Source organism: Pseudophryne corroboree, chromosome 4 (assembly GCF_028390025.1).
Source record: "Pseudophryne corroboree isolate aPseCor3 chromosome 4, aPseCor3.hap2, whole genome shotgun sequence".
Lineage (NCBI taxonomy): Eukaryota > Metazoa > Chordata > Amphibia > Anura > Myobatrachidae > Pseudophryne > Pseudophryne corroboree.
In genome coordinates, this window is record NC_086447.1 from 419,483,290 (window position 1) to 419,496,996 (window position 13,707).

Consider the following 13,707-nt stretch of genomic DNA (forward strand, 5'->3'; position numbering starts at 1 on the left):
TTACCATAGGGCCAGGTGGTCCTCTGGGTCCAATTGCTCCATCTTTGCCTGTGAAACCCTAATAAAACACACAAAAAAGTACATAACGATTAATTATAACAATTAGCATAAGAGTGAAGTTTGCACAAAAAAGTGAAAACACATACTTTACTAATGATTTGCTTTGCATGATTTAACCACTTGACTGACATGGTGGCATCAGCTGCGACCACACCAGGCAGTGTTTTTTCTGACTTGGTCACACAGGATGCGACCAGTCAGATAACCAGTGTTAGCAGTGGCAGGGAAGGGAAGCTCCCCTCCGCTGCTGCTGTCAGAGTGACCAGAAGATCCCTCTGCCTCCCTGCACTCTCCCCACAGTGTTGCTGTGCTGCCGATCATTGCTGATTGGTCAGCACGTCAGGATCCCCCACCCCCAGTGGCTGCAGACAATAGCAGCCACTGGGGAAGTGTAAAACAACCCCCCAAGCCACCCCCAGCTTACCCCGTGTATCTGGCAAATGTCTGAGCTCTATAAGGTAAAATCACAATGGTCACGATGTTCCCGACCGATGTTATAATGTTTGAAAAAATATATTTATTTTTTTAAACTTTTTTTTTAACTAAAATTATTTTGCATAGGGTTAAATTCATGTTCTTCACCTAATTCACTCATTTAAAAAAAATTACAATTTCTGAGCAGTTTTTTTGGGGGGAAAATCATCAGTTAAATGGTTAAGAAAAGCTGAACAAATATTTTAGAGGTAGTGAGAGTACCCAACAGTATCACAGTGATGCTGTCACCCGTTAAGTGAGAACTTCTACATTATCTATGAGACAAATTCAGTTAGCAGTGAAATCGTGAGATTTACAGCAATTGTCTTTTTTGCGGCTTTCTTCCAGCAAAAATGGGATTTTTGCATGTATGCTAACATCGGAAAAGTGTATAAAAAATTATTATTGGTTATAATAAAAGTATTTCTGGTACTTAAATTTGATCAAATGGCTGTTATATGCATTTTGTAAATGTAAACAAATGATAGAAAGCAATTTTTTCAGCACAATAAGTGCTAAAATGACATTTAGGATACATAAAAATGGGTATAAGTATATTTTGGGTCATTTTAGGGGATTTTTAAAAATAAGTGGAAACAGACCGATTACTCCCACATGCAAGTCTAAACACACTTGTCCCACTCATAAAGCACCCCAGTATACCTGTTCCATACCTTGTACCCCAATTTCCATAATTTTGCCCTGATTCACCCCAAAAATGACATCATCATTGGCCAATTAAAAAATAATTAAAACTTCCAAGCGCCTAATTAGTCATCCAGGGGGAGTGTCCCAGGGGTTCAGAACCCAATCCCAACATTTTTAATTTAAAATAGGGATTTGCCCCAAGTTGATCACCTGCTCTAAGTTGGTGAATTGAAATTTGCGGTAAAATTGTGGAAAACTAAATAGGTGTTTTTTGTGAATTTACCACGAGTCGCTGTAAATTCAAGGTTTTTATTTTCCGGCTAATTGAATTTGGCCCTGTAGTTTTTGATTAGCTACAGATATAACCTGTAAAGTTGACAGAACTGTTAAGTCCAAATGTAAAACAGAAACATTTTCTAGATTTCAAATTCTTTGGTAAATGAAATGATTCATATTTATTGTTACTTGCTAGTACTACCATTTAGAGAAAAACTGTAGGTTCCCACTACTAAATAACTCACAGATCATGATAAGGATTGATTCATTTGATAGTGTAGCCATTGAGGTGTTTCCAACAAGTCTTATGACAAGCTAATTTTACAATGTACACATGCTCTATACTCACAACTTTTATTTGCTTTTCCACTAACCCATGGTGGTAGATTCAACTGCCAATCACAGTATCCTGACTAAATCAGTTGTCAGCTGAAATCTAGTATCATTTAAAGCATATATACAATCTGTTGGCTAGTGTATGGAGCAGATCTCCAAGTTAGGTTGGTATATAAGTCAGGACTCCAACCATCTTCCCAGTCTGTGTTCTGATTAATAGTGTATAAGTCAGAGTACAGGGGAATACTACTGGCTTTCATAATCCACAGCATGAGTTGCTTTTGCAGTATCATACTATTTAATAATAAGTGGCAGTTCCTGGCTAGGTATAATGATAATTCATTGTCTCTTTCTTGTGATGGTGATATATTACTTATAGCAATTAGATAAAAACCGCAATAAAAAACAATATACATTTTGAGAGGTTTGCCTTTATTTGCTATAATTATAATACAAACTAAACCCAATTAATGCAGTGTGCTTTTTATTTATGTAATAGGAGTAGTATTACAGATGTTTTATTTTGGTGCAGGAAAACTGCACACATCTTTTGGAGCTGTCTGATATCACATAGTGTGCAATATGGGATACTTTGTCATGTTTTCAAGAAAAGAAAAACAGGGCATGAAGCCATAAAAGCCACCTATTTCTCTCTGGGTGGCAAAAACAGGAGAACTACCACATTTTCCCCACAATTTCAGGATCCAAAGAATCACAGTTTTCTGTATCAAGATATTCCCAAAGTGAAATTCTGATACTCCTGGAAAACTCAAGTCACATTTCTAAGACACTTTGGGGGTCATTCCGAGTTGATTGTAGCTGTGCTAAGTTTAGCACAGCTACGATCGTTAACTTAGACCCAGGGCTAGTCCGCCCTGCATGTCAGTGCCGGCCCCTCCTGCACAAATACAAAAGCATCGCCCTTTGTATTTGAGGAGTAACTCCCGGCCAACGCAGCTCCTGCGGCTGGCCGGGAGTTGCTCGTCGCTCCCTCTGGCCGCAGTGGCTGCGTGACACATCACGCAGCCGCAGCAGCCCGCCCCCCCAACGGTCCGGCCACGCCTGCGTTGTCCGGACCGCTCCTCCTCCCGCCTAGCGACCGCCTCTGTCTCAGAGGCGATCGCTAGGTAACGAAAGCTGCCATGCGCCGGCGTACTGCGGCGCCGGCGCATGCGCAATTCCGACCCGATCGCTGTGCTGCAACAAACTGCAGCGAGCAATCGGGTCGGAATGACCCCCTTTGTCCAATGGAAAACAAAACTTCAAAATCACAAAAGTAATATGTGTAATAAAGACAGTCCTATGTCCACTTACTCTCACGATTACTATAAGGGGGTATTTCAGACCTGATCGCTAGGGTGCATTTTTTGCATCCCTGCGATCAGGTAGTCGCTGCCTACATGGGGAGGGTATTACCTTTGTGCAGGTGTGCGATCGCATTTGTTGGTGACTTGCACAAACATCAGTTTGTGCAGTCTCTGCACTGCCCAGGACTTACTCAGCTGCTGCGATGATCAAGGCCGGAGCTGACGTCAGAAACCCTCCTTCAAAACACCTGGTTACTCCTGCATTTTCCCAGGCACTCCTACAAAACGGTCAGTTGCCACCCACACACAGCCTCTTCCTGTCAATCTCCTTGCAATCACCCATGCAATCACTTATTTCACACCATCCCATCGCTATTCACAGATGCCCGGTGCAGTCATTTGATGCGCCGGCGCATTGCGGTGCATACACATGCGCAGTTTGGACCTGATCGCAGGCTGTGAGAAAACGCAGCCTAGCGATGAGGTCTGAATTATCCCCTAAGTCACAAATGAGGTTATACTGAGCAGTGTTCTACAAGAACAAATGTTTCATCCAATAAAAGAGATCATTGTAAAGTGATTGGAGGAGGAGGCACTATGATTGTGACACTCCCACTTTTCTCATCAAATATTCCTCCTGTATGCAAAGTCAGGCACACTTCTAATTTGCAGAGGTGTCCTGTAAGAGTATGGCTGCATCATAATGTATCTTGTGCAGACCATTAAGGTGCTTCAGTATAAAAGCAAGGAGCGTTGAACTGCGTATCGAATGCAATGCCTACGTGAGGACTAAAGTGTTTTTCACATCCACTTTCCTGTGCACACAACTGAAATAAGAACAAATGATTTGAAACAAGTGACTCTTTCAATGGGAGATGTATCAAGCCTTGGTGATAGATAGAAATGGAGACATTGTCCAAAGGAATCAATCAGCATCTTGTCATTTATTTAACAAAGTCACAATGAAAAGACAGTTAGAAGCTTAACTGGTTGCTATAGGCAATTTCTTCAATTTAATGCTCTCTCGCAAAGGTTTGATAAATCTCCCCCTAAGTACAATTCGAATACCTCTTGGTACAGTGGCCCTGATTCAGATGTGGCCATAATGCAGCTACTGTAAGCAAATCAGTCAATGTTTTCTTACTGTCTGAGCCACAGTGCGCACATGTAGTGAGTTAATTACCATTAAGGTCACACCACGGAATTAGTCGCAAAGTGAGTGACAGGACAACAGCGTTTGGGGGTAGTAATGGGGAGTGGTCGGCCAAACACAGGCATGTCATGTCCGTTCAGACGACATTTTCTGGGAATGAATAAATTAGCAGTTGTGATCTTACTTGCTACGGGAGAGCTCTCTGCATCCTGGGAGAGCAGCTCAGCCTGTGCATCTACAGAGGCACTCAGACTCTGCGACATGTTCCGATTTGCCACGATGGTACCAATGTATTTTCAATTATACACTGTTGGCTGGAAATGATGCGACTGCAGTGGGCGTCCCTATGCTCAGGTTTTCTTCTGCCCATATTAGCAACTGCATGGCCAAATATAGCAACAGCAGCAGCAAGAACAGCCACATCTGAATAAGGCCCTGTGTGCCTTTCTGCAACTAAGTATACGCAAAGGCTGACATCAAGTACTGTAAAAACATGAATGCATTAGGTACAGGAACATTGTAATGGCACTCATATTAATACATTACTTAATAAACAACAGTGTAGATAATAAAATCATAACTCATGATTGGATTGTATCACACTCCAATTCAAACATGAGTTATGAATTTATTTGGAATGTTCGACAGAAGTGGTCGAATGGGGTGCCGGGTTTTTATGGGTGTGCAGCAATTTTAAATGTGGAGTCAGCCGCCAGCCAATCAGAGCTCATGGACCTGCAGCAGTGTCTCCTGATTGGCTACAGACCACAAACTTTGATTGACTCACGAACCAGTACCATATTTGGGATGTCCACCAGAGATGGGAGACTGGTCTTACAGAGGGGCAGAAGAGGCGCGCATTGTGCTCTCCTCCCCTCGGACATGGAGGTCAGCAACAGAGCCCAGCAGCAGAGCTAATCAGCAGAGCCCAGCAGCAGTGGCAGTGAGCACTGGAGGCAGTTTGTGTAAGCAGCACTACTGGGGGCATTATGTGTATCTGGCACTATTGGGGCATTATGTGTATCTGGCACTATACTGGGGGCATAATGTGAATGTGTACCTGGCACTATAATGGAACATCATGTGTATCTGGCACTATACTGGGGACATTATGTGTATCTGGCACTATACTGGAACATTATGTGTAACTGGTAATATACTGGGGCTATTATGTGTAACTGGCACTAAACTGGGGATATTATGTATACCTGCCACTAATGGGGGCATTATGTGTATCTGTTAGTATACTGAGGTATTTTATGTGTATCTGGCACTATTCTGGGGGCATTATGTGTATCTGGCACTATACTGGGGACATTATGTGTAACTGGCACTATACTGGGGGCATTATGTGTATCTGGCACTACTGGGATATTACGTGTATCTTGCATTACACTTGTGGCATTATGTGTATGTGGCACTACACTTGGGGCATTATGTGTATCTGGCACTACTGGGGATATTACGTGTATCTTGCATTATACTTGGGGCATTATGTGTATCTGGCACTATACTGGGGCAATTAATGTAACTAGCACTACTGGGGACATTATGTGTATCTGGCACTACTGTGGGCATTATGTATAAGGGGCATTACTGGGGGCAGTATGTGTAAGCAGCTATTACTGTGGGCATTATGTGTACCGAGCACTACTGTGGGCATTATGTGTAAGGCTGCTTAGTGTGTGTGTGTGTGTGTGTGTGTGTGTGTAGGGGTGTGTGATATATACATATTTATACTTTGATAACATAATATAAAGCTATGAGGCCATGCCCACTTTCCCAGGAACGCGAGCACCTTCACTTCAAAATTTCACACTCAGGGGGCTAGTAGACCTGGAGCCAACCCTGTATGAAAGTGACAATGATTTACACAATTCTGTTAGACTAGATAATATAGTAGATTAACAAACAAAATCTTAAAAATCTTGTAATTAGATTTTTTGATCTCTACTTTCTCAATATGTTATCGCAAACAAATCAGTGTTGTGTAAATCATAGATCACCATGAAACTGCCTTGACATTTACTGTTATGTTTGCTATGAATATCTGCCAAGCACAAAAAATACTGTAAGCTGCATTTTTCTTGACACATTATTGTGATTGGTCTTTAATATGTTTCCCAGATGAACTTTTACTGTTAAAAGCTGGATGTTTTAATCATTATATGGAGTCAAGAAAGATTTTAGTGTGGTGTGTCTAATAAAACATAATCATATGTTTACCTCTATTCTGTTTTATCGTAGTTGCATCCAGCTTATTTCTTTGCTGTTATTCCAAATAAAACTTCCCCCATCCTCTTCCACAATAAAGCAATAAACATCCTATCACTGTAGAGAAGCAAGAATGTATCGCAGGGGCAGCAAAATGTTCCATAATCAAGACATTCTCAGTGCAAGAGATAACATAAATGTATGTAGTTACTAGCAAAGTACATAGAGCAACTTTTGCACATACAGGGCCGGATTTAATGATGCCCGAGATTGATCTCAGACACTTTTTTAAAGGGACAATCACTTACAAGGCATGGTTTTGCTTCGTAGGTGATTGCCCCTTTAAAAAAAGGTCCGAGATCGGCCGACATCTCGCACCTCGGGTGTCATTACATCCAGCCCACAGTCTCACACACACGCGCACACACACACACACACACACACACACACACACACACACACACACACACACACACACAGTTAAATACATGTTTCTAATTCATTATTCATTCTTTATTACTGTACACTTGACAAGATTAGTGATTCCACTACCCAGGAATCCAGAAGCACAGATGTAATGGAAATAAATGTGTTAAATGTATCAGTGAAACCAAATAAGTTTTGGTTTTGTTTGGCACCAGCACAATCCCATATTTCCCCCCCTGGACTCTTCTTTGATGCTTAAGGAGAGTAAATCTAAAATATGAAGTTGTGAGATTTTGTGATTTGTTTGCTTTGCGAATTCAGAAATGTATTTGATTTGTATTATGAGGATCAACTAAACAATTGCAATGGAAACAAAGAATTTGTCCACAGCAAAAAAAAAGTTCTGGAAAGTTTCTTGGTGGATCATTTATTACAAGAAAGAATTACTGGAAAAGACAGTTTGGCTAAGGAGAACGTTTTCCAGCCTGAGCTTCAAGCTGCTTACAGGTCATTTGTTTTACGTGTAAGGATTAACTCTATAAGTAATTATGTTCTGTTACGCATTAAACGATACAAAAAGATGTTCTGCCATTTTAAATGCATAAATTCTGCAATTACTTGTTCAAAGAAACAGTGTGATGTCAGGTAAATTCACTTCACTTTGCATAGTATAATAATTGAATGTTTTAAAATTGCATTTTGTCATTGTGCATTGATCATGCATAGAAATTTTCACAGACACACTGACATTATAAGATACACGCATATATCCATTTGACAATGCTGATACTGCTTTACTTCCTACTTATACCTTAGACCTATAGATCATCATCTTCAGAGTGGCCCTCTATAAAGGACTTAGGGGTTAATTCAGATCTGATCGCTAGACTGCATTTTTTGCTGCCCTGCGATCAGATAGTCGCGGCCTACAGGGGGAGGGGTAAAGCCTGTGCAAGTGTGCAATCGCTTGGTTAGCAGAGCTGCACAAAAATCAGTTTGTGCAGTCTCTGCGCAGCCCAGGACTTACTCAGCCACTGCGATTGAATCCTCCTGATCAGGGCCAGAGCTGACGTCAGACACCCTCCCTCAAAACGCCTGAGCCTGCCTGCATTTTTCCAGACACTGCCGGAAGTTGCCACCCACAAACGGCCTCTTCCTGTCAATCTCCTTGAGAATGCCCATCCCGTCGCAGGGCGCCGATCCCCATAGCAGCTGTTTGTCGCGCAAGCGCATTGTGGCTCAGATGCATGCGCAGTTCAGATCTTATCGCAAGATGTGCGAAAACACACAGCTGCGGTCAGATATGAATTACCCCCTCAGTTGTGTTCCACATTAAGTGGCATATTGCTAATGCTAGGCATACACGTACAGACAAAATTCCTGTCAGAGCGGCAGGCCTTTTATCTGGCAGCCTCGGACACTGCAGTTATTGTGGCCATATTGTGAGATCACAATGTTTTGGTCACGATATTGGTGATCCACCCCCGGGGAGGAGACATTTTCCTTTCCTTCCCATGTGAAGGATCATGGGAATATCCATTGCTCGGCCACAGTAGGGAATACACTGCCCGCTGCGGCCAACTTTCAGCTAAGAATAAATATTGCATTGTACGGACATGCTGGACGATCCAGAATGCCCAACCAATTTTTTCAGATCAGTCAACCGCATACACGCTACAATTATCTGGGCGATCTGCTGGTATTGGGCAGATCGGACAGATAATCATAGTGTGCATGCCCACCATTAGTCTGACTTTCATTATTTAAGATTTGGGTGGTTACGAAGAGATTTTGTTTTTATAGTTATGTTAATGGTCACAGCATTGCTTCATTATGATTAAGTATCAATATATGTCAAAAATATGATATAATGTAAGCAATGTAAAAAAACAAAAAACAAATTGTAACTGATAGTGTATGCTCTGTTTACAAGTCTGAGAGGGACCATGGCAGCAGTAAAGGCCCCACACTGCACTCCTTTCTCTGATACTTATTGTGTTTGTATGAAATAGGGCAAATGAATGTGAAGCAACCTACCACCCAAAAGCTTCAAATTCAGTTTCTATGGTACAGTAGCACCGAAAGAACCGAGGATTGGAAGGCCATTACCGTCATTACAGAGTTTGGTTGATCCAGCAGCCAAAGCATACAGAGTAATACGTACCCCTTTTCCACCTAAAACCTGGTAACTGAACACAGTTTCAAGCCGTGTCACAGCGGACTGAAACGTTGTTCACACTGCAGGATGGATCCGTGTCAGTGGCGGGTCTTCCCTTTGCCACAGCTTGGAGATAACAGCATGATCCAGGATGGATGACACTGGTCACCCATTTGCTCTGCACAGTTACCCGAATCCTTTCCTAGTAGCTACTTGGGTCGTATTTCCAGGTCACTGGACCCGGGTTATTTTTCATGGGCCCTTTTCCACTAGGCCGTGACCTGGGTAAACCCAGCAATAACCCGCTTTTTGCTGTAGTGGAAAAGGGATATAAGTAACATTTATTTTTCTAAGAACACTTGTACTTTACTATTTTATTTAGCTTTGGATGCAATCTTGATGTTTACTATGTTACATTAATTTACTGTGCTCATCATTGCAGATACACACAACCTACTGTATACCAACCTATGCCTATCTACCCTTACTATATAATATAGGAGGTAAAGGAATTGAAAACAAATCCTGTAAACACCTAAGAACAAACCAAGCCCAAATTCTACTTCTTCCTTAAGTATTTTTGACGCTGATCTTACCCCAGTTTGGCCAATCAAAATATACTGTAAAATATACATAACTAATATGTAAAAAGTGTGGAGTAAATGACAAAGGTCTTTATGTGTTAAGCCCGTTTTTATTCAAATAATGTGGAAACTGCAGTATTGGTACCATGTAACAGTAGCCTAATGCGGGAGGTTCAGATGGCTAATTGGCTCTGCAGACCACTGTCTCCATTATTATCAATGGGAACTGCAGTCTGGCTCCTATGTACAAAGTTTGAGAAACTGTAGTTTTTCAGAGCTAGGCCCTGCCATCTTCATATAGACTTATTTATTTATTTATTACCAATTTCTTAAATAGCACAGCATATTCAGCTTTACGCCTATGGAAGCAGTTTTATACACAGGGGGATATTTAAGTAAACAATGCTTCACAATACATTGGTATGGGCTGATTATTATCGAGATTATGCATACTTTGACCCCAAAATATTTTATATATTGCAGTACTGAAAAGTTCCAAGCAAACCATGAGATGAGACACGTACCCTTTGCCCTGGTGGCCCCATAGGTCCAGGTGGTCCAGTTACTCCAGGAGACCCCTTAAAATCATGAAGAAATTAATTCAGTCATATGTATGTACAACTACTCCAGCAGTATTTAAATGTTACATCACATTAATTAGACCAACAGACCCTTACTTGTACATTTTAAGATATGAACTTCCCCTTGCAGCACTGTGACAAATAAAGTATTACAATACCAGCCCCCTACAGTGCTTTAGAAATAGCTAAAGCTCCTCCCACACTTAGGACAATGCCCTAATAGGATCTGATATAGACCAAAAAGCTGAGACAGCAGGTATAATAACAATTTTGGTTATAGATAATAGTAATATAATACCAAACGGCATTGCAAATACCACAACTTACCATTCTTCCTGGTAATCCTGGGTCACCTGAATCACCCTTTATCCCTTGACGACCCTGAATGAAGACAAATGTTTGAAAAAAAAATATGACTTACTATTCTCTTTATTGGTGGAGCCAGTACATAATATATACCGCACTTTTTATATTTGTAATATTTTAGATATCTTGGTAACATAAACAATTTACATTATAGATGTTTATAAAGCCAGCATGCCAATGTGCTGGGCAAACTGGATGTGCCTGTTCAGTAGAAGACTTGACTCCTATAGAGTAGGACTTAGGAGGGAAGTCAATGGAGTGTATTTTTGTACACTATTGAATGTTGCCAACATCTTTATCCATCTCTGCATAATTATTAATCATCACCAAACCTTATCACATGGAGCATATCTAAGAAATCAGAACAATCTGTAATAACAGTTCATATTAACACAGAGCACTTGAACTTACAGGTTCTCCGGGAATGGAAAGTCCATTAGGTCCTTGAGGTCCAGGAGGCCCTTGTGGACCAGAAGGACCGGGTTCACCACGCTGTCCAGATGGGCCCTTTTAGCAGCGAGAAGAAGAAAAAAAAATGAAGTTATTTTGTGAATGACCAGCGTATACAGTTATACAATATAGATCTATATTTATTCTGCATATAACAAACTAACAAACTTCTCCCAATAAAAAGGGATAAAGTCAATAGTGTAAATAAAAGAACTTAAAATACCTTATTCCAACTATGGAAAACACACATCAATTATACATAGATGGAATATGAAAAACCTGGACAGCTAATAAAACTGCATTGACTGATTGAATGATATTGCCTACAGGGTTTCATAGCAACAAAAATGATTATCAATATCTCTCTGCTGTTTCCATGTCACCCACCTTTCTCATCTGCATAGTTCACTCCTTCAGCAAGGCAGCAGTAAAAATAACAGATTATTCTATAAGTAATGTGATTGCAGCTAAGAAACATTATTATCAGCATATCAGATTTGCATAATTAGAGACTTTTGGAGCTAACATAAAACATAGGAGCTTTTTTAGAGTAGGACTAACTTTATTTTAATAAGGTATGTAATCCCACATGCCACCAGAAAATCTGTACGTGTACATCTGTATATACATTTTTGTATATTGCATCCTTACACATAGAGTACTATGGCAGTAGAAAGCTGCAATAATATTTGATATGGTACAGTTAGAGATATGCCATATATATGCTGAATCCATATATGTACATTTCCAGCTGAGCTCCACAAAGTATACTGAATAATAGGGCTGTATTGGAGAACACATTAACTAATAAATAAATGTAATAATACTGTGCAGTTTTGTTTATGAGTAGTCACAGTTAACATGAACACACGTGTAGATGTTAAAATAGAGATCCGCCTTGCACATTACAGCCATACAGAATGGCCTTAGCAGCCAGAAAGTGAATCAGCTGTCTATTGGTTGCCTTCCCTGGACACACCTCCTCCATCAGCAAGTCTACCCTCACTTTGTGGTATTCTGTGATCGGCTGTGGATTTCCCTTTAGATTCCCATTTGATTGGGGCTTCCATCATTTTAAAAAGAAAACTACAGTATGTTTTGTTCTTTTTAGGCTCCAAAAGCAGTAAATTATTGCAATGAAATTATCACTTTATCTATTTCACTAATCATGGCACCCCAGTGTAACTAATTTCCATGAATAAAAACATTATGTTTCTGGAAACTCAGAAAATATGGACTCACTTGATATGTGATCATTAATCATTCTATATTCAGCTAAATGATGATTTAGTAGGGATCCGGTTAGGATCCCTACAGTTGGGATCCCGGCTGTCAAAAGACCACAGCCAGAATCCTGACACTAAATGAAATACTAATGAGTGCATTCTGTTACTGGTGTGTTTAGTTCCTACACTTAAGGCGTACCTTTATACACATTGGTCAACTGAGGAACTTTGTGTTTTTAAAGTGCATTTAATCAGAGCAATCTGATGTTGTGACTCTTGGGGCCAAACGTTATAGGTTGCGATTTCCTGAAGCCAGAGTGATTCCAGTGAAATAGTTATTAGATTGAAAGTGGTAATTCATTAAATGGCTAATCCAGTTTGCTGCAAATTTTCACTTTAAATCTAGTGGCTCCTGAAAATTTTGGGATATTACATTTGACCCTTCATCTCCTGTACATCTGTATGTAAACAATGTTTAATGGGGCATGTATAGAACAACCAGTGCTGTATCTGGAGATTTCTCTATGTGCTTGGCAGTGCCAGTGTGCTCCTCATCCCTCCCCACACATGACTTGCTGACAATTCGGCAAACCCCTGTCACAATGTAATCAGTGCTTTCAGCTTATGCATGTCTTATTGGTTCCCCACATTTAGGGTCATTTTAGACAACCCTCCGAATTTCCTAGAAATTAGGAGTGGCCTGTTACCAACTTCCACATACTCATTTATACCAGAAACTAATGCCTGTGATCTACCATAGTAATATAGGGCAGCTGAAGAAAGAAAGGGGCCTGATAGATTGACTTACAGTAGGTGACTGCCATCTATTCAGTCGAGCCAGGCATTATCTGTCATTTCTACTGTGTGCCATATGCTTCAGACAGCTATCCATGATCAGCCCACTGTACAAGGTAGTGTGGCATGTAGATTCATTGGGCAACTGGGTTGGGATCCCTTCCAATCGGGTATAAAAGCTCTTCGGACCCCCTGCCAAAGGTGGAAGCCCCATTATATGATTCATCCTTGTGTCTCTCTTTGGTGATTTCACATGTTGGGAGGCACCATTGGTGATCACCGGGCACAGCGCATTAATGATGCAGACAGAGTTGTTGGTCCATTGATATTATACTGCCAACTAATGGCTGTATGTGGAATGTATATTATTTATTTACATTAAACTTTTTTTTACACAAGATATATTCAAGTTTTTATATACATACAGTATCTGTTTTTTTAACAATTTACACAATATAATATATAGAAGGTTAAAGGATACTTACAACAGGTCCATCTACACCCCTGTCACCTCTGGGACCTTTATTGCCAGGCATACCCTAAAATTACATTGATTTGAACAGTAGTAACATCAAATAAGAATCTTTTAACGCCTAATAAAAAATCTTGAGCTCTCATAGGTTTAAGAAATGTATTTTTCCTTCCACTTGAAC

At 40.5% G+C, this 13,707-nt stretch overlaps 1 protein-coding gene across 4 annotated transcripts in view; it reads right to left on the reverse strand.

Annotated features, from left to right (window-relative positions):
* COL12A1 (collagen type XII alpha 1 chain) overlaps positions 1-13,707 on the reverse strand; it is a 248,292-nt gene that overhangs the window by 33,875 nt on the left and 200,710 nt on the right. For all 4 annotated transcript variants that reach the window (XM_063916822.1, XM_063916821.1, XM_063916824.1 and 1 more), the window contains 5 exons: positions 13,540-13,593; positions 10,995-11,090; positions 10,545-10,598; positions 10,161-10,214; positions 5-58 (listed from right to left, as the gene is read on the reverse strand). In XM_063916822.1, coding sequence (XP_063772892.1) covers positions 5-58; positions 10,161-10,214; positions 10,545-10,598; positions 10,995-11,090; positions 13,540-13,593 — 312 coding nt within the window. The remainder of the gene's footprint in view (positions 1-4; positions 59-10,160; positions 10,215-10,544; positions 10,599-10,994; positions 11,091-13,539; positions 13,594-13,707) is intronic.